The sequence below is a fragment of the Nothoprocta perdicaria genome, unplaced genomic scaffold, assembly GCF_003342845.1.
Source record: "Nothoprocta perdicaria isolate Ctin4 unplaced genomic scaffold, notPer1 scaffold_7, whole genome shotgun sequence".
In the NCBI taxonomy this organism is placed as follows: Eukaryota; Metazoa; Chordata; class Aves; order Tinamiformes; family Tinamidae; genus Nothoprocta; species Nothoprocta perdicaria.
This window is the reverse complement of record NW_020455976.1, coordinates 9,865,919-9,889,327: the sequence shown is the minus strand read 5'-3', so window position 1 is coordinate 9,889,327 and position 23,409 is coordinate 9,865,919. Positions and strand designations below refer to the sequence as shown.

General features: G+C 41.0%; 1 protein-coding gene across 1 annotated transcript; it reads right to left on the bottom strand.

Moving 5' to 3' along the window:
- Positions 1–6,261: 6,261 nt before the first annotated feature.
- On the bottom strand, positions 6,262–23,020 carry HTRA1 (HtrA serine peptidase 1). Its single transcript, XM_026050580.1, has 8 exons — positions 22,767–23,020; positions 22,170–22,374; positions 12,198–12,392; positions 11,427–11,459; positions 10,561–10,675; positions 10,375–10,432; positions 9,254–9,349; positions 6,262–6,739 (listed from the first exon to the last, which is right to left on the bottom strand). Exons 1-8 carry the CDS (start codon positions 23,003–23,005, stop codon positions 6,571–6,573), a joined length of 1,110 nt encoding a protein of 369 aa, XP_025906365.1. The 5' UTR covers positions 23,006–23,020; the 3' UTR covers positions 6,262–6,570.
- Positions 23,021–23,409: the final 389 nt, after the last annotated feature.

Here is a 23,409-nt window from a genome sequence, read left to right as displayed (position 1 = left end):
GCCAAGGGCTGGCAAGGATCCTGTCTTTGCTTTGGTTGATCTGGTTCTCTAATACCTGGTGGAAAGCAGATCTCAAACAAATTAACTGGGTAGCAGATGTGAGAATTACAACCATGATTTTGTAAAAGGCAGCATGCTTCCTCAATAACGAGGCACCAAAGAGGCCGAATCGTTCTGGAGACCATCTGTTGACCATACTGTTGACCATTCTGTTGGTATCCATTCTGCTATTGACTGAGACCATCTTTTCTATAGAGTAATAATGATCTGGCATTGTTTGGATAATAAACTAAGCCCAGGAAGGATAAAAGAAACTAAAACTGTGTCCTTTTGCCTTTGTGAGCCATCCACGATTCTGTACAGGAATCCAGGTATGCTCAGCTTGTGCATCAGTGTTAATCATGCTGAGCTGCTGCCTGGCAGAAATACAGGCAAATAAAATGTAAACTTAATCAACTTATATGTCATAAAATTAATTTTATAATATTTATATTCATATCCAGAAGGTTAAGTCTTACCAAACTTATTATTCTTGCTTTAAAAAAATAACAGTTTTATTAAATGTGAATGTTTAGGTGGGTTGCTGGAGTTGTTTTTTCTTTAAAGAGTGCAGGGTTTCAAGTTGTAGCAGTATAATCAACATAATATACTGACGTAATTTTGACTAAAGTGCGTTGCACAACCATATTTGTATAAAATMATCCATCTGGATGCTAAAGAAGGTTTTACTGTTACATAAAATAAGGGATTAGGGGCATGTCATTGTCACTTGATATATGACAGTTATGTAGAGACTTCCCTACAGTAGTATCTGGATATCATGCTATCCAGTCTGTGTTATGGTAAGCAAAGATAAATAACCCTTAYTATGCTGGCAGTAAAGCTAATATTAAATAAATCTTCTATCATATAATTTCTGTTTAAAAAAGCCTAGCACATCTGTAATAAAGATAAGTAAGTGCATTTGGCCTTGCTTAAACTTGAGCTTATTGGATAGCGAACAACTGACTTGTGAAATACCTGCAGCTGGAGGGAAAGGACCTTTGCAGTGGGGACCTGTGTGATGCCCTAAGCTGAGAGAGGAACAGCTGAAGGAAAGGCAAGTCAGGGATAGCGAAAACTGGTCTAACCAGCATGGAAATGTTGTGAAAGCCCCCAAAAATCAATAACTTCCAAGACTTAAAACTATCTGTAAACACACTCTCTGCAGCAATGTGGAAAATGCTTGAAAATATGTATTTTACATCTTAAGATTTAGAGTTACGTAATACTTAACAAATGACTCAGAAGGGGTGAACTCAGATGGCTGGATCTCAGTGTCCCCTCCACATGCCGCACAGCGGTGCTCTGCGGGACCCCGGCAAGCGCGGTGTGGGCCCGTCCTCGCCCACGAGCAACGTCCTCGCCATTCCCCTCACGCCGCCTCTTGTCCCGGTTAGCGGAATCCCGGTTCTCCTGAGCAGCCCGAGCGCAAACTGCTGKGTCGGACGCTCGGTTTCCACTCGCCCCCTCGCGGGCTCACCGGGCTGCAGTTCCCGGTGCACTGGTGTCTCTTTGGAGCTCCTGCAGCTGCAGGGTCAAGCCCAAGGGCCCACAWATAAGGCAGACAACAGGTCTACCCACCATTCCCACCATCACTTTCTGCCCATATTGCTCACACTAAGCGGAGAGGGGACCAGCACCGTTATCGCAGTTTTCCAGGTGCGGAAAGGAAGACCATGCTTCCTCTAGGAGCAGCCACGGTTGATGATGGCAGCAGTAATGCATCACTGTGTGTGTGCAAACTGCCCCAGAAAACCAACAAGGGAGGCAAGCAGAGCGATGCAAACAAAATTTCACTCCTTATACGAGTGTTACAAAAAAAGTAGTCAGCTGAAAATGCTCAGACTTTGCAAGGTTAACTTGGAGTCAAGACAGAAAGACTTAAACTTAAGTAATAGTTCTTAAACTCTGAACACAACAGGCTGCCAGGTGAAAGGAAGGTCCTAACAAAAACCTCAAGTACACGATCAGATCCTCTGCTATGATAATCCCGATTTTTTGCTTTAAATAGTTTCCAAAAGAATATACCTAAGAAAAGGAGCAGTGAACATGAATTAAAGTGATAACAGAAGTGGAATGGAGGCAGACACTGGTCTGGTTATTAGTAACACGGACCAATCCTGCTTTAATTATTAAGGACAAGCAGTCATATATTTGTACATTAGTCTTTGAATACTGGATTTGAAATCCTTTGTGTGGGTTTTTTTTTTTTTTTTTTTTTGGTTTGGTTTTATACAAAACCATAATGCTATAGAGACAAGGAATAAACCAGGCTTTTCCATAACATTTTTTTTTCCATCTCAATCTGCTTAAAAAAAATCTGTTAATCGTAGCAATTCATAGAAAGTTACTGCACGGAAGATCTAGAACATTTGCTGTGGCTACACAATGAGTCAGGCAACAATAGGGTTCAGATAAACCAGGCTGGTACCACTGCCCAGTGCCCTAATCCCCTGAACTGAAGTAGACACATTCCTGCTCTGATGCTTTGTGGACGAACCCATGGCAAGATGAAATGTACGTAAGCAGAGCTTTTTTTCCAGAAAATTCAGAGACATCAGTAAATTTTAACCGCTTAGACTGTCAAATGCAGGTACCTGAACAAGGCCTTCAACACTACCGTGCTTGTGTAACACAAATACTCATATTGGTAATTTCTGAGAATCACTGTTTCCTTACTGYATAAACACTGAACTGAAYGGAAACTGAATAAACTAAAAGATTATATTTTATTCTGCAGAAGGCTAGGCACTATTTMCAAGCTACTAAACTTAACTCCTTASCAAATCCAGTAAACTAGAGACTTAAACTCCAGCMCCCTTTTCTCCTTAATAATTTCCTGATCATTATCCACTTCTTTAGACAATTTACAGGGAACAACAGAGTCCAGATGTTACTGGACCATGACTGTTAAAGACTGTTATGAAACTTGAAGGTACCAAAAAGTTCATGTAGATTAAGTTGAATAGCTGCTCTGGTACCTAAACCTGGCCTAGCACATGATACTTCCCTTCCTGAACTCTTATTTCCAGTTAGCTGGACTATGTATTTATTTGTTGGGTTTTAGTAGCAATTCTGTGCAATAAAGAGCACTTAACAAAACAAGCTATTGCACGTTTATGGTATAGCAGTACAAACAGGCTGAAACAAAATTAATTCCTGATGGCTGGCGGGGAGTCCCGCTGTGACTTCCTGGCATCTTTCACAGGAAAACTAAGTTTGGGAGCAAGAGGAGCAAACAGATTGAAGAATTTATCAGTCATCTGCACTAGCTGCACGGTGCAGATGTGCACACAATGTGCATACAGATGTGCAGCGTATGCACACAGGGTAAAATAAACCAAGCTCTCTGCTAATGTTGTCTGTAAAGCTGATAGGTGTCACCTTCTGAGAATCATTCCCAGCCCTTCTCCTCAAGGCAGCTTCACCTGATCCTAGCRGAGCCCCGCAGTTTGGATGGCAGGTTGCCAAGCTTTTCATCCCCACTTTGAAGGCTACGGCAGGATTAGCAGCCCCGCGGTATCACTCCTCTGCTTGGCTCCTTCCTGCCTTGCGTGGATGTTTCTGCTTCTCTGCACGAATAAAGCTGCACAGCAGCTTGATGACATTAAACTTCAAAGTGAGATTAATCAGCAGCCCAGGGTAAAATTTCAGCTTCCTTTTTCTGCCAATCAGCAATACATTCTTCTCYGAAGGAAGAATGCCAAGCCACATCCTCGTTTTCTGGGTGGAAGAGGAAAATGTGGTAAATACTATGGGAACTGAGATATAGCGTGAATCATCTCAAATGTAATTTGATTTGGGAAATCCCTGGTACCTTGAATTAACTTTTCCATTTTTTTTCCCTTACTCTAGGGATGGACAGGACTCCCTTAGTGACAAACAGTGGGGCATATAAATACTCGTGGCACAAAACTACAGTGCTTTGCACTGCGTTCTTAACCACCATTATTTCTCCTAGAYGTCTACGCTGCAGTTTTAATCACTTTGACAGCATTTTTCCTGATATGTAGTAAGAACAGATATATGGTCTAATGCCCTTCTAAAAGTCTTTCCAACTGTGACTCATATGGAAAGATGCAGCTTTAGAAACATTCCCAACTTCCTTAACACAAAGGCAAAATAGTTAAGGAGAGGAGAAAAAAAAAAGTCCTCTTTGGTATTTAGGCCACAGGACTTTGGGGTATAAGTCACAGAAACCAGACAATTGTTAGTCATGATCATTTCTTTTACAGCTCTGGAGATTTTTTGCCTCATGGAACAAGTGAATTAGCTCCTCAAAACTACCTCCTAGTGCAAACACACGTAGCAATCTACTCRGCATTGCCTCTGCAGAAACTTTAATTTCCATTTCAGACATTCCAAAATACTGAAAATCAYGCCAGGATGTCCGATTTCCTTGATTTGGCATCCAAAGCTAACTATAATGTCCAGGAAAATGCTATTTATACAGACTGTGCCAAAGCTATTCTGTATGAAGCATTTGCAATTGCACTCTGGAAAAACCTTTGTGTCCAAGCAAATAAAAGCTATTCTAAATCTGCAACTGTTCCCCCCCAAAAAGCTGAAATTCTTGCTAATTCATTGTATGAAAGTCAAATATGACTTCTTTCCCTYTGCAGTTCAGTAACCCTATTTTAAACACAAACATTTACAGACAATTTTAACAATAAGAAATCATCTCTGTAAAGTGTAAGCATGGTTAAATCATACAAGAGGGAAAATGCACATTCCTCAGGAATGCRGACAAAGAACTCATGCAAAAAATCAATCACAAAACTGCTCTCAGATGGACGATGGAAGATGCCAAGGGCACGAAAGCTCCTACCTGCCACTAGGTGGAAGCAGGGATGCACCTTCCCAGCACAGCAGCCTGCACAAACCTGTCACCAGTTCCAGCAGTCCACGAAAAAACSTTTGTGGAAGTGCATTTGCCTCCTCGCTGCTCTACACGCAAAGCATGACTCATTGCCCAGGAGCATTTATGCTTCACAGCAGTATCTACGTAAAGCACAGGCCTCTATATTGAGCAATTGCCACGGAAAGGCCACCGGAAAGACAAAATTAGCTAGACAGAAATCAACCCAAAACGCAATGCTTTTGCGTATCAAAACAAAATACCAAACAAAACAGGAGCAAATGGCATCAACTAATTTCATACATTGTGCAACTGCTTGCTTTCAGACAGAAATTCAGGTGAAAAATAAGATCTCTTAAGTACAGTTTCCACACACTGGGGATTTAGCCTCATTTTTGAATGACTAATGGGGTTAGGTGCCAGAGTGGAGTAGTTTGGTGGATTTTTCTTTTACATTAATTTTTGCTGAGACCTGCACATTGCTATGCTATTTTACAAGCCATGGATAATCTGCAAAATACCTCACTGTTCCAGGAAGCTGGAACAATATAATCGACATTGGTATGACGAGGATTCAATGGAAACACTAAAAAGCAGCTCAGCAAGATTATGTCAGCTTGCAACTTTCATGTTAGAAAGTGCTGCAGCCCTTCAGTGTCTGGCACCCTCATATCTAGGGACACTTTCAGGTATTTGTGATTTATCAAAGTGACTCAAAAAATAAAAAATAACAGTTGGGTGCCCAGTCATGTGAAGTGTGAGGCAGCTCTGTGAAGGTTATGGATATCCTACCGTCTGAAACACAGYGGTATCATCGGGGATCCACGAGTTGAGAACTTCTGCAGTGGGCAAGTGCACAATTTCAGGCATTGGTTTGGCCATACTCAAAATAAAACGATAAGGAGAGCACATTAACATAGGGAAGACAGACACTCTTGCACTGCTGTTATGACATATTAGAACCAGACATGCTAGCAAAAAGCAGATGCACGAGAGCACAAATACCAGCATAAAGTGGAAGAGGTTTGGTATATGATGATAAAAATGAGCACATCAGCACACCCCTTCAGGCAGCTGTGCAGTTTCTAGACAAAACATTTGGTAAGGGGAAGCAAAATAAACCACTCACAAGAAGTACTGTTGAATTCTTTTAATAACACTAGGAAAATATCATAGTATTAAAAGTCTGCATGGGATTTTGAAAGGGTTATTTTGGTTCGGGATTTGTGTTTATAAACCTTTTTTTCCTCTTTTAAACCAACTACTCCTTTACAATGGTATTTCCAGTTAAAAACAGCTAACCTATAAATACCTGAATACCACAATACACCCTGTGTGTTGTGGGTTTTGTTTAAATCTTAGCTGAAATAATGGTAAATCTATCCAACACAGGGAAGCAAATGTTGGCTTGTTAAGCGGGGACAGATGTAATAGCCAGTAAAGAATACATTGCATACATAATACAGAAGGAAAAATTATCATCTGGAGTATGTGAAATTACACTGACTTTGCACCTTAAACCTATTAGAAGTTACTCTGTTGGCCAATACTAATCCACTGAACAAGCAGAACGTCGGTCAGAAGTCTAATGTTTCCTGTACCAGCACAGAGGGAATATAAGCAGTCCAATGCTGTTAAAAGAAAACATGAAATCCAGCTCATGTTTCTGRTTAGGGATCAATTTCTTCAGGAACTATTGTTAACATAACATCTTCGTTGCCCCTGCGTACAACCAAGTTCAAAGTATTGTCCTTTTTAATAATGTCACTGACATCACTGGCTGAGGTTATCGACTGTCCATTGATGCTTATAATCACATCATTGTCCTTCAGGCCACCACTGAAAATACAAAGAAACAATGTGTTATTAAAACCACCCTTTTATCATCTTTACAATATTCCTAGAAAGATGACTGTTTTTTTCCTTTTTCCCATTCAACAGCATGTTCACAGATCCACTGTGGGCATGCAAACAGCACTGCAGTGTCTGTGCCAGGACACATCAGACTACAACACAAAACCTCAGAAATCAGAGTGAGGCACAAGGATGATGAATCCCATATTACACTCTCCGCAAGGGAATTTGCTACTTTTGCAAAGAATCCTAATAMCTAATTCAGTGGAAGAGATGGGGGCATATTTTCCTTCTGGAATAACTGAGACAAGGTACTTCTGTTTCAAAGAGGAAAACTTCCAAGCCTACTATGAGACAGGAAAACTTTATCGCCTACTACGTATACACAGCAAAGCAATCAGCGTTGTGCATTAAAACATCAGGACATTCAATTCCAAATGTGTGCCGATACGTACTTAATAAACTGGTGGCCTCTTGGCTTTGCCTACATGCTGGAAGGCAGAACAAAATATCTCACGTTGCAACCCAGCTCTGGCACCAGAAATGCAGGTGCCCCCGTTCTCCTCTTCCACCTGCCGACATTGCAAGCAGGGCACCCCAGGCAAACCCCAAACCAAGCCCTGCCGCTGCAATGTTTCTGCACCACACAACAGGGCAGCTCAGGGCACAGCAGGACACGGCAGCTCGACACGAGGCTCTGCCCCAGGCTGCGGGTGAGCAGCACCCCGAGAAAAGGGGTGTTGAGGGACAGGGGCGACCACAACGTCTTGCCCAGTCTTGCACAACGGTCTGGCTCCAAGTTATGGAAATATTAACCAAGTAACCAGATCAGACATGATTCAGCCCTTCAGCATAACCCTTTTTACAAAACCACAGAAGAGTCATAAGCCTCTTCCGCCCACAGAAAATGCCTGGCACGAGTACCTATCTCAAGCAGGATGTCTTGGCCCATGTTGGTAGCCAACTCACCAATGTGGTTGCCTACCTAAGTCTTGATTTGCAACACGGCCATGAGAGAAACCATTTYGGATTATCTCAGTCTCAACAAAGGCAGCTTGCAGAGCTCTCCTGTCAACTCAAATCTAGCATAAGGTGCCGCAGCAGATCTCCCCTGCCTCTCCAGCCAGCACATCCTCACAAAACGCACTGCCTTTCCTCAGCAGCAGACCAAGGAAATCTGTAGGGAATGGGACTAAGAGTCATGGAGACGGAGCAARTGGGAATTACATTGGAATTGCCAGGTCAGCCATCAAACTATTCTTCTGTGAGTTTGCTTTCAAGTTATAAAAACATTTATATTAAAGCTATAAAAACCCTTACCATTCTCCTCTAATTAGTTCTTTGTCTTTGCTAAGTATTGTCATTACCACAATAACGTTTTTTTTTTCTGCATGTGAAAGCASTGAGTTCAGGCCTACAGAGCAAACTATGTTATTCCTGTACTAACTGAAAAATATTTGCATGCTGCAGACACAAAACAGTATTCTGGATGATCAGTGTTGCTAACAAGCTACTTACAAAAGGCAGCAATATTTTAGAAAACAAACCAGACAGCTAACACTGTGTATTTTACAGTGTCATCCAAGCTGCAACACAAAGGACTCACTGAACCATCCTCTCCCTTTCTCTCTGGGAGATGATAAAAATGTGGCTCCAGAAATCCAAGCCGTTTCCTGTGCACATGCCTTTGATACTACACATGCTTCTTTGTYGCCACAAAGATTTACTCTTTTCTTATATAATGCCTAGTCTCAGAAAATGAATAGAGCTTCYTATTTCCTATCCTGGACTACTGGGCGATTTTATATTAACCAAATTCCAAAAGCGTCACCAGGAAGAGTGAGACAGGCCACAGCCAGTGCCCAAAGACCAGGAAACATCAGTTCACCAAAAACCAAAAGCTCTTCCCACTAATGTGACTCCTGACAGAGCTCTCTCAGAAGAACGTCTCGCGCCAAGACAGATTTTCTCTTCAGATAGATGAACACTGGGATAGCTGATGGCTTTGCAGTTAAGGAAGACTGAAACACTCAGTCTTAGACAGATAGATCTTAGCAAGCTGGGATCAAAGCTCCTCTCCTGCTCTCTTATGGGACAGGACTGCCAGGATGTTGCAGGATACGCACCAGCAAACAGCTTGCTACTGCTAACTCAGCGCTGGCAGTGGTAGAAGTAGGATGGATGTCCAAAAAGCAATCAGTGAAAATTGAGTTTGCACACCCACGGAATGCTCGTCCTCTTAATTGGGAACTCTGACAGGGTTTCGCTGCAGTGCTCTGATATATTTGCAATATTGCCCATCAGGGACTGAACTAAAACCACAGACTGATTTCAAGCAGACAACCTAATAGCTATCAGATGGTCATAATTAGGTTAACTTAGCAAAATCAAGATACTCAATTAAGCATGAAATGTTCCCCATCATTACTACTTGAAGTCAGAGGCAGTGGTTTTAAGGAAGAAAAAAAAAAAAAAAAAAAAAAAAAGAAAAGCACTTACACTTCAGCTGGTGTTTCTGGAATTACTTCAATAACGTAGGCCCCAGAGACGACATCAGGGAAATCTTTATGACGATCCTTCAGCTCTTTAGCTTTACTGGAAAAGAAAGTAACATCAATAAAAACATTTTGTCAAGGGAAGTAAAACCACATTTTTACTTAGCTTAGTTAACATTTATATGCTGGAATATTTTAGTCATACTGATATGGCACCTCACAGCTCAGATCAACCATTACAAGTATTTTAAGAATTACTATAGTTTTTGTAGCTGTACAACTGTTTTAAACACCTGTTTCTTAATGTAATGTAATGATAGTCATTATTCAACACCTCATTTCAACACATGCAGAAGAACAGAAGTAAACCAAAACATTTTAAAATTTGGTCCTTGCTTTAGAACTAGAGGATTCTCAGCATCTTAAATCGTATCTCAGGTTCTGAATGGCCTCTTTATTTATGATGTTAAGGAACAGCCAACAGTCAAGCACAGCACAACAACCCATTTGCTGGCTGTCAAAGGCAAAGCAGTAAATCTGCATCTATAATGGCCCAACACAGACAGAACATATTTGGTTCACCCTTAGTAAAGCAACAGGATATCTAGAAACATCTGCAAACTTGTAGTTATTTCTAAAGGACGAAATATTAGCTACTTGGACAAGTTCTATCTGGAGTTTGAGTAAACAAGCCCACAGAAAAGTTTCATTTTACATTAATTTTTTTTTTAATTAAAAGAATTATGTATAAATGAAAAGAGACACGTAGCTGCTATCAGGACTGTCCTGTTTTTTCTCTGAACCTCATGACAGCACAGAATAGATGACGACAATGTTAGGACAAGAAAAAATAACAACTACTCAATATTTTCTTAAGTCTTAAGTAGGGGATAGGAAGCCATGGAATTATTTAAAAACTAAGAGGAGTTTTCAGAAGAGTTCTGCCATATAAAAGATGGCAAAGCATGGTACAAACTCACTGAAAATGGTCACCAGAACCTACAGTGAGGTGCACGTTGTGGTGTATGAAAATGATTTAGTTGTGCATGAACATCATTATTTTGATCAAAACTATGAAGCGATTGAACTTAAGTAAGATTTAGAAGAATTACTGCTTCTACTTACCTAGGAGTAAGAGACATCATTCGTATGCCAATGTATTTCTTTTTGGTTATAGCTTTTCCTATAAAAACAGGGGGAAAGAAAAAAGGTTTTGACCAAGTATTCTTATCAAAAAGACAGCGCCTCTTTGACTTTCTGCTGTATTACTATTTTTATATTTATCTCTCTCAAAACAGTGAAGTACAGTACCTTTAGCTTGTCTGTCATGAGATTCAGTTAAGAACTTCTTGATTTTATCAGATGGAATAGCAAATGAGATCCCAGCTGTGACTTTTAATGTGTTAATTCCAATGACTTCACCATCCTGGAGAAACAGGATTTTCTTGTTAGCAAGTGTGAAATGACTTAAAGAAAGAGGCATGTTTTCTACCAAGGAATCACAAATACACTCTACGTATTTGATTTAGGCTTTCTAAATTCAATTCATTACTATGAGATTAAAGCAAAATGATTTGTCAATAGTCTAAGTTGTCCGGCTCATCTATGGCACAAAGAGTACTAAACAGTTCTAGGAAAGCTGACATGGGTGCTCATATTCGCACGAAGATAACCAAAATCAGAACTTGGTAGCTCTCCAGCTTATAATTGCATAGCAACATATTCTAATGTCTACAGTATCAGCAAATGAACTSTAATATCCTGACAAAAATGTAGTTATTTCTACCCCAGAGTGATTAAACATAAGAGGATTTATCTGAATCCTCTTCTGAATCCTAAACTGAACTTCAGTATGTAAAATATTGCAGCTACACAGCGTACACTGAGTGTAATTTAAAACCTGCCTCAAATTTAAAATGTACCATTTACATTTTGCCAGACACGGGTGAACAATTTGGGTATTACACTAGCTCAAAACTATGCAAATTATAAACACTTTAAATATTGAAATCCAAGCATTTGCCAACACAAACACAGACAAGCAATTAGTAAGAACCATGCGAATTTTGTATATTCAGTCAGATATCAAAAGCTCTGAATCACATTTTTGGCAATTTCTTTTATTAGCAAGAAAAAAAAAAGAAAATCAGGTTTACATTAAAAAAAGAAAATCTTACCAGATTTACTAAGGGTCCTCCAGAGTTCCCATACTGAAAACAAACATGATAAGAAATGTTTCAATATCTACCTCCTTTAATTCATGACAAGCAAGACTTAAAAGAATTTTTAATAGTTCTGTTGTCATTTTTCATTGTCTACTAAATAGGTGTAATAGAATGTCCCTTAAAATTCTAGAACTATTGCCCTCTTAACATCAACTCTTTCTAGCTGAGCTTTGTAAATATTTAGCCCTCTTCCCTTGCCAAAATAACTTAAGCAAGCCAAGATTTTTTTATTTTAACAGCCCCATAGTAGACACTTAAATTTTTAGGACAGCTCTGGGAGTTGCTAATGAAAGTTTCTTGCAGGGTGTAAGCACAAAATTAATCTAAGTACAACAAATACTATTTTGCCATAATAAAGGAACAAACTGGTACTCTAACTTTTGTATTCTTTTCAGAAAGCCTAATGGATTCTGAACAGCCACCTCCTCCCCTGTAATTTATAAAGATTTTCAAGTGAAGGCAGATATTGGTGTGGTTCCCTTGGGGCTTTTTTTAATAACAACCAAGCACTGCTGCACTGCAGATGTCCATCTTCACACGGATGGAGGAAAAGCCAACTATGTTCCCTGTTCTTTAGGATGATATTACTGATGAAACTTGCAAAGCAAGGAGTSACCAACTATGTTCCCTGTGCTTTAGAATGATTATTATTGATGAAACTTTCAAGGCAAGGAGCCATGAAATCTAAGAGCTCAACAGGAGGAGGCTTCAAGGGGCACCTACATTGATGATGGCATCCGTTTGAATATAGTCCATATCCGAGTTACGGAGCCCCAGCTCCTTTCCTCCACGCTGGGTGGTACTGACAATCCCGGTGGTCACTGTGTTTTGAAGTGAAAATGGACTTCCAATCGCAACCACAAATTCTCCTGGCCTCAAATCTGCAGACTGACCAAGCAGAAGGACTGGCAATTTACCCTAGAAACAAAACAAAGCAAGAAGCAAAAACAAACAAGTGTTATGAAGACACTATTGTACAAGCAGGATGAATTCTACACAAGTGTGATTTCATTAATACAGCAGAGGAAAATAAAAGACCTTTTTTTTYCCCTCAGGGATTTTGTTTGCCTTTCTTTCTTTGGGTATTTCACGTGGTTATATGCAAAAACACCACCTCAGAGCACGTGTGCTCTAGGGATGGGCTTTTTAGATGGTAACAGTGCTTTTTCCACAGCAGGTACCCATTAAATCAAAACCAATTAAAGAGCAAAGGAATATTTATGCACTGCTGTACAAAGCAAACATCCCATGATGCCAGGATTGGGCCGTTTCCAACAGTATYTTGAAATAACTGGCCAGCAGCTGTTGATGTGAAAATAACATACTGCTCAATAGAGTCATGAAAACAACCAACGTGTATCAAACAAACTTAAGGGTAGTTAAAAGCATTTTATATTGTCATATGACACCAGCTAACATGTTTCATCTTACCTGCTCTCAACTATATTGCCTTTTATACCCGCTGCCATCTTTTGATTTAAGGAGTTTATGGTATTCTTCTATTACGATGGTAGGGAATACTATTATAGCCTCACTCAGGATAATATTTCTAAGCACAATTTACTAGCACATTACTTAGGATAATCGCACCAAGTCAGAAAACATTTCYAAAAGCCAGTATCTGTGGAAAGGAGTGGCATTCCTGGTAACTGATTTGGAAAGGAGAACAGCCAAGGTTGGGACTGCATTCCTGTACCAATGTAATGGATCAAGGAAAACGAGTATGGTTCTTGCCGGACACTTTTGGTCTGGGGAGGAACCCAGCTGACCAGATAACTGATGAATCAAGGGGCATCAGCAACCCCAAAGAGCAATTAAGGTCTCCTGCTCAGCAAAGTAATTAAGAGCAGCATTTTGAAACAGACATTATTCCAAATTAGTACTTTGCCTTTATTCAGCACCTGCCTGTAAAATATGTCCCAGGTTTATTTTTTTCTGATTCACATTTTCAAGAACAATGTCTACCCTTTCAGTGATGTTACCTGACTTTTAATGCTTCAAAATTTAACATGTTCCTGCATGATCCTGATCCTTGAGAAGTATTTCATCAGGTCAGGAGGCTCCCTCTGTTACTATCAACGGAGCAGGACATGTTGAAGCCTGACTTCATACATAAGCATTTGAAGGATAAGAAATTAAGTTACTGAAAACCTAAATCAAAGTCATACAATGTGTACAACTTGGTAATCCTAACTTTAAATAGGTTCCCTCTAAATTCAATCCACCTCAAAATTCCTTCTTTAGCTCAGCAAACATGGCTCCAAAGGATAAATGTATTAATCTAAACTTTCCAAACAGATCAGTGATTATATGGATTATATTATATGGGTATGGATTATACGTATTCTATTGTATGGATTATATGGATATCTTAAACTGATTCTCAAGGACTGGGTAATATAAACACTTTTTTAAAAAGAGTTCCTTTTAGTTCTCCTTAAGCTTTGTACCTAAAAATATCAGTATCAATGAGTTTAACAACCCATCCTTAATTTATTCCTGCTAGAAATTTGTAATGATGACTTCTTCATACCAGACCTGTTCCAAAACACATGAAGATTTAGGATCTATACTTGGTGGGTTCATAAAGATATACTGCACACTTGTATATATAAGAAACAACACGCATTTTAGTACGCATTGATTATTTGTACATGTTCCCAATTTACTGATAATTCTTCCTGGTACCAACGGAAGTTGAATGATCATTAATTTTGGCCAAAAAAAAAAAAAAAAAAGTGCTTAAACTGAAAATCAAGGGCTACTTCCTGAACTGTGTTCTGCCATCAGTAATGTGAAAGCCTGTATTTGTAAGTCACCCTTAGGGATTGAAATCCACTAACAAAGTTAACTAAACGTGTATCACTTAGTAGTTTTCATTTATGGCTTTATTTCAGATATTCTAGGAAATAGTCAGTGCTTATAARTAGGAACCAGAAGGTATCCGTATGTCACTCCATGCCATGGTGAAGACAGAGGTTACAGCTCCAATATTGAACGAGCCTGATTTGAGCACAGCCTTTCATCCAGCTCCATCACAGTTCTACCAGCACTATATTCATCAGCAGCACACACTGTTTCAATAAAACCGACTGCCAAGCCCTGCAGACAGGGTAAGATGCTCTATGGAAATACCGTCTCTCCATCTCAGGACAGCAAGATTAATCAAACGCTGGCTAAACTTAACCAGTTGGATGAGCAACAAAACAGGCAACACAGGGAAAAAGAGAAACTTTTCCCTATTTACCTTTCAAGGGAAAGCTTTCAGCAGCAGCGATGCTCTACTACTACTTCTCCATGGTGTGTATCGATGCCACAAACTGATAAATCTCACAAAGGCTGCAGCTGAACCCCCTGGGACAGGTTCAACAGCAACACTGCACTGTCCTCCTTGCTGGCCACGCAGCAAAGAACCGGCCCACAACCCGAGTCCACACTGCTGAGGAGCCTGGTGAGGAGCGCCAAGGCCAGGCGAGCTCAGTGCACTGAGGATGAGCTCTGCTGGGCAGCACGCRCTATATGGGACACAAACAACTCCATATGGGCGCTGCTCGCACAGAGGGAGGGCCCTGGCCCTTCCTCCTCGCTCCAGATGCTGTTAAGTTTACACAGGACCACATGTTTTCAAGAGATGGTGGATCAAGATGCTTCTGCCTTTCTGGCACTGGTCTTCTCCCCTCCTCCAAAGATAGCATTATTTGTCCACCAGGCCATGGCACACAGATAGTTTTTAGAGAAAGAGGGCGCTTTACCACTAATGAAATAGATTACAGGAACAATAAAAAAAAAMCCCACACATGCACAGGTTTGTCCTTTCGTAAATAGTGAAAAAAGACTGCCTGAATACAAAGTTAGCAAGATTCATACAATGTTCCTGAGATACAGAAACACTCACAAAGCCAAAATCGCATTTGGCAGCAGAAAGAAAAAACATGAACAAACTCTGACTAATACAATTATTTCTGATTGTGCTGAGTGTTCAAGCCCGTGCCTATAAGTGGTTCGACTTCAGTTCAGAGTCTGACACGGCGCGGGTTGGCTGCGGCTCGGCCGGGTGATTCAGCCTTCTGGAAAGAGCTAGAGTTAGGCCAACCTCTCGTTTGCTCGGAACAAAAATCAATTGCAAAAAAATCTCCTCGCTCAGCACGTATTATGAAACGTAGCTCTGGAAAACGTGTCCTCCATGCAGTGTGTTTCTAGAAGAGACATATCGTTATCTGAAAGTACATTATCTCAAGATAACTGCAAATATAGCTAAYGCATTGGATTTGTTTTATTTTGTGTAGCCAGACAATGATTTTTTGCCTGTTTATAGAGCACATGACCCACACTTCAAGAATAAGAGGATAATGAGAAAACTGAAAAGAGCCACAGGCCATAGGAGCTTGTGTTCTAAGTGAAAAGCAATTTCTTATGCAAAATGTCTTGGTGTGTTGCAGAATACACTAATGGTAACAAATATGAACACTCTCCTTAATGACTCTAAAAGCAAACAACACAAAGACTTGGTTACAATGAATATATGCACTACAGTGGCTTTACTTTCTTTTTTTTCCCTAAAAGAAAAGGAGACAAAACCTTAAAAATAACTCTGCCACATCCACAACTACAGTTCTTATTATCAAAAGCCCCAGGAGTATTTATTTGAACTGGAAGGGGTGGGGTGCAAAAGGGAAATTCTGGCAAAAGCAACCAAAATCCATAGGCTCATGAGAATCAAGGGACGAGCACGTCCTTCTGCACCTCACGAGAGGATGCTGGAAATGCAGGGCAGGGATCTACAGGGGTGGCTGTAGGGAAGCYGTCACCGGAGACCCCCTCACTCCCCCTCGTGAGCTCTTGTTGAGGATTCCAGGACAGTCATCCTAAACCAAGTTTAAATGCCTGAGCCTGAGAATTCACTTAAGAAATGGATATTTCCCCCCCTCAGTTTTTACATAATCTGACAGTCATAAGGGTGCTGTAACAACTGTCAGAACTCGTGATTCTCTTAACTATAGATTGAACAACAGTTAATTAAAATCCCAGGCATACTAATGTGCCTTGCAGCGTTATGAACAGGGAGCCAGAAACACCCAACATGTCAGCCCAGCTTTCCCCATGACTCACTGCATGACCTTGAGCAACACCACTTTTTTTCCCCTCCATTCCTCCTTTTATTAACTCTCACGGTCCTGCCGGGATCGGTGTTTACTGCAAAAGACAAATCTGCAAGCACGCATTCTGCCCGGACACAGAAATACAACCAAACACACAAACCACAAGGCACATGACTCACTGTTTACACACCGTCAGAGCAGGGGCCATTAATTAGTGTTAATATTTTAAGCATTTCTCATCCCAAAGCGCTTCGCGCGTTTTTATATATGGATTCAACTCAACGAGCCCCGGGTAAACACGGCTCCCACAAATCGGAGAGCAGGACACCACAACGAGAAGCAGCTTCACCCAAGAATAAACCATGGTGTGGATGGAGCAAGGGCTCAGGACAAGCCTGAAGAACAAGGTCCTCAGCAGAGCCTTGACTGGTGGCATCAGCTCTGCGCCAAGAGCAGGGGCAGAGACTGTGGTCACCAGAGCAGGGCTGGTGCCAGCGTGAAGCAAATAACATGAAGAGACCAACATGAACAGCAGCTATTTCAGGTGGACTTTTTTCATCCACGAAACACATGTCAGTCCCTTATGCTGGCCTGGACAGCAAGTAAATCCCTTCTCTGCTCCGCAACCTGCTTAACTGGCAGAAGGCAGATCATGAATTTGCAGAAAGCACTTTGGAATTCAGCAAACTGATGAAGAGGGCAAATATTTTGAATTCAGTTTGTGCTAAAAAAGGCCAGATTTCCTTCTTGCCTTTTTTTTTTTACTATTATTGTTAAGTGGAAAAGAAACAGATGTTTATATGCTGCACTAATTCAGCTGAAAGTACTTCTGGCAATAAATATAGCTTTCTTGGGAAGTGCACTTCTACTCTCATTAACAAATTGGTTTAACTTTCAGAGCGTTATGGCAGAAAAAAACACAGTGCAAATGCACAAAAAAATGCAGAGTATCATCTACAATCTAGAAACTGTCTGACAAAATGCCAAAGAAAATGAAAAAAACAATCCGAATGCATTACGAGTCTGCGAAAGAATTTCATCTATAGTTAGAAAAATAAAAACGAGTCTCCTTATCTAAATATAGAGCATGGGAAGCTTGCAGAAGAAAAGAAAAAAGAGAAYGTAGCAGTGTTGTTTCACGATGTCACTGGGATTTTAATTAGCTGGTAAAATACGGGCATTCTGCCTTAAAATAAAAGATCTGGACGATGTAGCTGCAGCTATGTGTCCTCAGCCTGCTTTGCAAGGCGGGCCCCGTGTGCTGCACGCACATTTGTTTTCAAGGAACCAGGGAAAAGCATCGCTGTAAAGTCAGGAATGGGGTGACGTTTCAGGTGGAAATCAGGACATGAGCRCGTCCTCCTCACAGGGTCCTGGGTCTCCCCTCGCAGAGCTGAACCATGAGCTACAACACATAAAGGACCCCCGAGCAGGGCGGCAGGACCTGACGGGGGTTTATGTGCAAACTTTCTTGTTTTGTTTCCTTTCCGGGAGTCCCGACGGCTCCTGGAAGCAGCACAAGGGCTTCCTTGCGGCCGACTCCGGAGAGGAAGCAACGCCGGAACCCGGCGTTGGGTTTCAAAGCAAACCAGCATTTCGGAGAAGCCACTTACATCTGGAATTCAAGTAGTTTGGTTTTTTGACATGCTGGCTCTCAAAATATTGATGCGTAAACAGGAAAAGTTTGCTTTCCTCATTCCTCCGGTTTGTACACACGGGGGGAAAAAAGCAAATCCCCTCTGACCGCAGCGACACAGACAGGGCATTGCTCACGAAACCACCGAGCAGCATTTTAAAGTGTTCGACTAAGTGGTCACTAATAAGAAGCTCAGGGGAAAAAAAAAAAAAAAAAAAAAAAAAAAATGAAGTATCATCATGAATTAAAGCTCAATCACAAACTCACTCAGTAGCCAAGTCTCCCCTTGGATACAGGCACAAGTGACCCCTCTACAAAGAGGGGTGAGAAGGGTCTCTAGGCTAAATCCACCCCTGCCACTGCTTCTGGCTCCCAGCCTGGATGTGGGCAAGGGCCCATGGCTCTTGGSTAACTCCTAGTTATTTCTCCTGAGCTCAGCTTGGTAAGCCCGGTGCTCAGAGAGACTCAGATAAGACTCGGACTTGGTCTGCGCTCCATCAACTCCATACCAGACCACCTGCGAAGCCTCTTTCCTCCTGTTCATAAACAGCAGCTGCATCACACTTAGCTCTCCTTTAACATTTGTCCTGAGATGCATTTCATAACCAACCTCAGCGTGCTCAAAGTCATCTGCTTGCCTTGTTGTGTTGTGCAATGGTTCTGACGGGGTTTATTCTCGCATCTGCAAGACAGGATGCATTTGTTCACTACCCGCTGCCTATCCTGCCAGAGCCCACATTTTTCTAGGGCAGTTTTATAGATTTTGGATATTCGTATCCAAATTGCCTGCAATGCTACTGTTTCTTTCATGCATTACTGCTTCCTTGGGGCTGTTGACATCCGGAGCCATCTTCCTCAGTACTCTAGAACTGTACAGCCCTCGAGTTTCCCAGAGTTGGATCCAATTTCACTTCCCTCTTTCAATATTTTAGCACTGTTATATTTCAATACGGATACAAGAAACAGTTTTTCTCTTTTCTGGACTATAAAATGATCACACTTCAGGATTATAAGAACATTTCCTTCCCCAAATTTCTGTTCCTCATTGAATTTAATATGCTTGTCCTCTGAGAAGAATTTAATCAASGAAAAACAATTCATCTGTGCCGGTGCCTAGGGTTTACCATCCTATTTCATTTCCTATTCCACTTTGCAAACCCAAATTACCTCAAATAATGTCTTTGGCCAGATGTGTACAGTTTAAAGAAAAACAGCGTTCATGCTGCTGTGAAATCTTAAGTGTTTTAAGGATACCAGCTGACAGCTTAAACTCRTACTTCAAACCCTCCTGTGTCTGTTCCTAACCGCAGACATATTTTTTGTCCTTCAGATCCTGTCTTAACAGGCCATGGCAAAAGAAAAAGAAAAAAAGTTCTACATCTTTGATGTCATCTACAAGTAACTTATTTAAAAGGAAGAACTTCATCTCTTATCGGAACAAATTCTTAGGGATTGCTTTCATGCCATGCCTAGATTCTTAAAGGGTCATCTGCACATCAATTTTTTTAGTCATTAAATAAGTTTAAGTTTAAATAGATCATCTCTGTAATTTTAAAAAGCTTTTTATGAATCTATGCAACTGAAAGGCATTTCAGTACAAAAAGCAAGTCCAAACACTGAGCCTGGGTGGATACATGGAAACGTTCCAGGAAAGTTCAAACTGAAAATCAACTTCTCAGTTCAGTGCATTTCACACCTCCATTTCCATGTTTTTGGTAAGCTGCAAATGTTATCTTTCTAATTCTCCAAGTTCAAAGCACCATCTATATGGTGAGGAGCCCTGCCTCAGGCCTCGTTCTGGATGGGGGTTTCCCAGTGCCACGTGGTACCTGAACATGTAGTATTTAAAAGTTAACTGGGAAGCCCTTTTCCCATTGCAGGAAAAAAAAAAAAAAAGTCACTCAAAAAGTTGTCCTCAAGTCCCACAYTTTCCCTGAAATGCAAAGGGCCGGGGTCAAGGGGGAATACACCTGAGGAAGTGAGTTGCAGTAAGAACTGTAAATGCTTCATGAGAGATAAGAAACCCTATATTCTGTTCCACCATCGGACAATGTTAGATGAAAATAACTTGGAATGAAAAAATGACCAGCTGGCAAGTCATTTGTGAAAGAAGGTCACAGATACGTTAGAAAAAGATGGAATATGATAATGATAGTCATTAATTACACACCTCTAATTTCTAAAAAGAAGGATATCTGTCCTCTTGCAATATGCAACAAGAATTACTCATTCACGTGCCATGGAACTATCTTCGGCCGTGCATTTCTGTCTCCTTTTCCAAGCTGATTTTACCCCTCAGGTGCCAGGGACCAGCACGTGTGCCAATCGGGCACTTCCCCCATTCCTGACATCAGCGAGGCATCAGTCCAGCCTCTGTTTGGTGGTGGCCTCTGCTACAGGCAGCTCCACTGGTTGCTCACCCATCAGGTCTGTGGCTGCCAGGGAAGTTCAGGAATCGTTTCCTGAGGGTACCGTGTAGCACCAAACTGCTCCCTCCCCAAAGCACCCTGYCACAGCGCCCCATACCTCTCGATTTACTCCCTTCTCCTTCTTTTTAAGTCAGCTTTCCTATCACACTTGAGACCTTTCCTTCCCACCACCATCTTCTGCTCCACTTTTGCCAGCTTCCAGTGCCTCCAGTTTAATGCTGCTTTTTCCCTCACTCTCTGCCGTACTCCAYTCAGTTTAATGCTGCCAGTTCTCATCCCGGGGAACCTTTCCCCTTACTTCACCACTGTGYTCACCCTGCTTTTTTCTTATTTTAACATACAAAGGGCATATAAACAACTGGTGAATGTGCAAATACGATGAAACAAAATGCTCATTCTATACACTGAAGCAGAGTTAACTGTTGTTCATATGGTTACTTACTGCATGTGAAAGAGGAAAYATTTCTGAAATTGTGAAGGTTGTTTTGCTAGCAAAAAAAGTTTTTAAATAACAAAAACGATGAAAGAAAGAGCCTTTAAATTACAAAGGTGGCAAGGGAGCAGCAGGAGCACTGAATATCTTGGGTCATCCAAAGGTCTGCATTAGATGTCTGATTTAATCGTAAAGTCTGGCACAAACACTTTGACCTCACTGGGGAATAGGTCTGAACTAAAACAACACTGCAAGATCTACACATTTTTGAGGCATGAGTTTTAAGTGAGGCATTCTTGCCTGTTAAATTTGGATGCCACTAGCTAAAAGTGCAAATAAGAGCAGCACTTCAAGTAATCCCACATATCTAAGAGTATATACGTGACACAAAGTATTTCAACGTGATAAAGCATTTGTTCTACGCTCTTATGTGCACAGAATCCCATTAAGGAGTTTTTCTGCTGTTGCAGACACCAGAATAACAAGCCAGGCTGATTATGAGAGCTGTATTTTTGATGTGGTTGAAGATTCTGGACGCAACCGTTGTACTTGCATTTGTTCAGAAAACTAATTGCAGAGGAAGAGTATCTGCCCGAGCTGACTTTAATTTCAATATTGAAGATGCTTCCTGAGATATTTTTTCATTTTAATATGTGTATGAGCATGGCATAATGCAGAGGTGCAAGTATTTTCTAACCGAGAAAGACACATTAGTCTCTCTACCAAACACAGAGGAACCCCACTCCAATATTCCTCTYGAAACAGGACAGATAGATTAGTTACATTGCTAGCTACAATACTAGCTGTATTAATCAGCTAGTAAACTATGTTGTTGGTAGTGGTTTTATCTCTTCTGGGTGTGTAAAGGCTGATATGTACTTAACTTGCAACACATCGATAAAATTAACAAACAATACACATCATTACTTAGCTTAAAAAATATATATATATATATATATCTACCTTATCAGCTCAAAGATCTTCTAAAACTCAGACCACTAACTCCTAGGCTTTCCTTTAAACTTTAATACTAGCAATAACTTTTAGAAAGAAAGATACTAAATTAAGAGGAATAAGGGTCTTGCTTTAATAACTCACCTGAGAATCTATTTTAATTAGTGCAATGTCAGCTTTTTCATCAACATCTTTTATTTTAGCTTCGTACGTTTCACCATTCTTCAGCTCCACCTTCACCCTGTTTTTGTTGGTGACTACATGGGCATTTGTCACTATCAGGCCGTCTTCTGAGACGATGAACCCTGAGCCACTGGCAACAGGAATCTCCCTCTTTGAATATGGAAGTCTAGAAGACAAACGAGATAAATATTCATCTCTGCAAAAAGCTCCAAGCATTGAAAAATCGCAAATCCTAATCCTAACCCAAAAACCACAAATAACAGCCAAACAGAACTGACTATTTTTAACGCTGTGGAATTTCCGCTATTACTGCCATTATTATATTATCTGCTATTACACAGTATCAGCTTACCTCTGGCCAGGCCCCTCAGAATATCTTTTAATTCCTAAGCATAGCAGATATTTATTATCTCAAAAGCCTCTTTGCTATTCTGTGTCATTACATCAAAAAAACAAACGCACAAGCAAACAAAACAACAAGAACAACAAACATTTCTGGCGCACAGCCGGAATTCCTGTTTTCAGGAATACAAAATCAAAACTGGGCATCTTGTTTACTTGCGAAATAATTCAATGTGAACCACAGCAGGAGCTATCTTCTCAACCACATCTGCAATGAAGTTGTATTTGTGCCGCAGGCTATTGGGATGTTCTTGGCCTGAAATAGAAACAGAAAACATGTCATGAGTTCTTCCAGCGCCAGCGGAAGCATCATTGCAAAACACCTGAATTAAAAACACTAAGTGGGTATCTTTCCCTTCCTTAAAAGCAGTCTGCAGCGTGACTCTTACCCCCATATTTCCCTTTGGATTTGTTTGCAGAGAAGTGCAAAAATCCTTCATTTAGGCTTTGTTATTATGACCGGAGGCCCACGAAGAGCCGGGCGCTTCGCCGCCGCTCTCCCTGCAGGACGGCCAGGCTGGACTCGGGGCCCCACTTCTGCTCTTCTCTTTTCCAGCTCATCTGCTTGGCTTTCACAGGCTTTGGGCAGGGATTACACTAAGCAAACAGGTGCCTGTCTTCTGCCCAAATACGTCTGCCTGCTGATTTTTGAAGTCTCTCCCCRCCGTATTTGCAAAGTGCCTGCGACAACAAGGCCCTAAGCCTGGTTTAAGCCTGTAAGTAGCTACCATCAAAGTTCAACTCAGCTACAAGGCTTGAACCGTCTCGGTGCCCCGACAGTTTCCCACAGTGCTGCCTG

What these genes read in the sequence shown, in the direction of transcription:
- HTRA1 (XM_026050580.1), bottom strand. Translation starts at nt 23,005, where the DNA reads ATGGGGGTAAGAGTCACGCTGCAGACTGCTTTTAAGGAAGGGAAAGAT. An exon ending in CACATTGAATTATTTCGCAA is followed by an intron (nt 22,375 to 22,766) that starts GTAAACAAGATG and finishes TTTGTCTTCTAG; the next exon opens with ACTTCCATATTCAAAGAGGG. An exon ending in TCATGACAGACAAGCTAAAG is followed by an intron (nt 10,433 to 10,560) that starts GTACTGTACTTC and finishes CTGTTTTTATAG; the next exon opens with GAAAAGCTATAACCAAAAAG.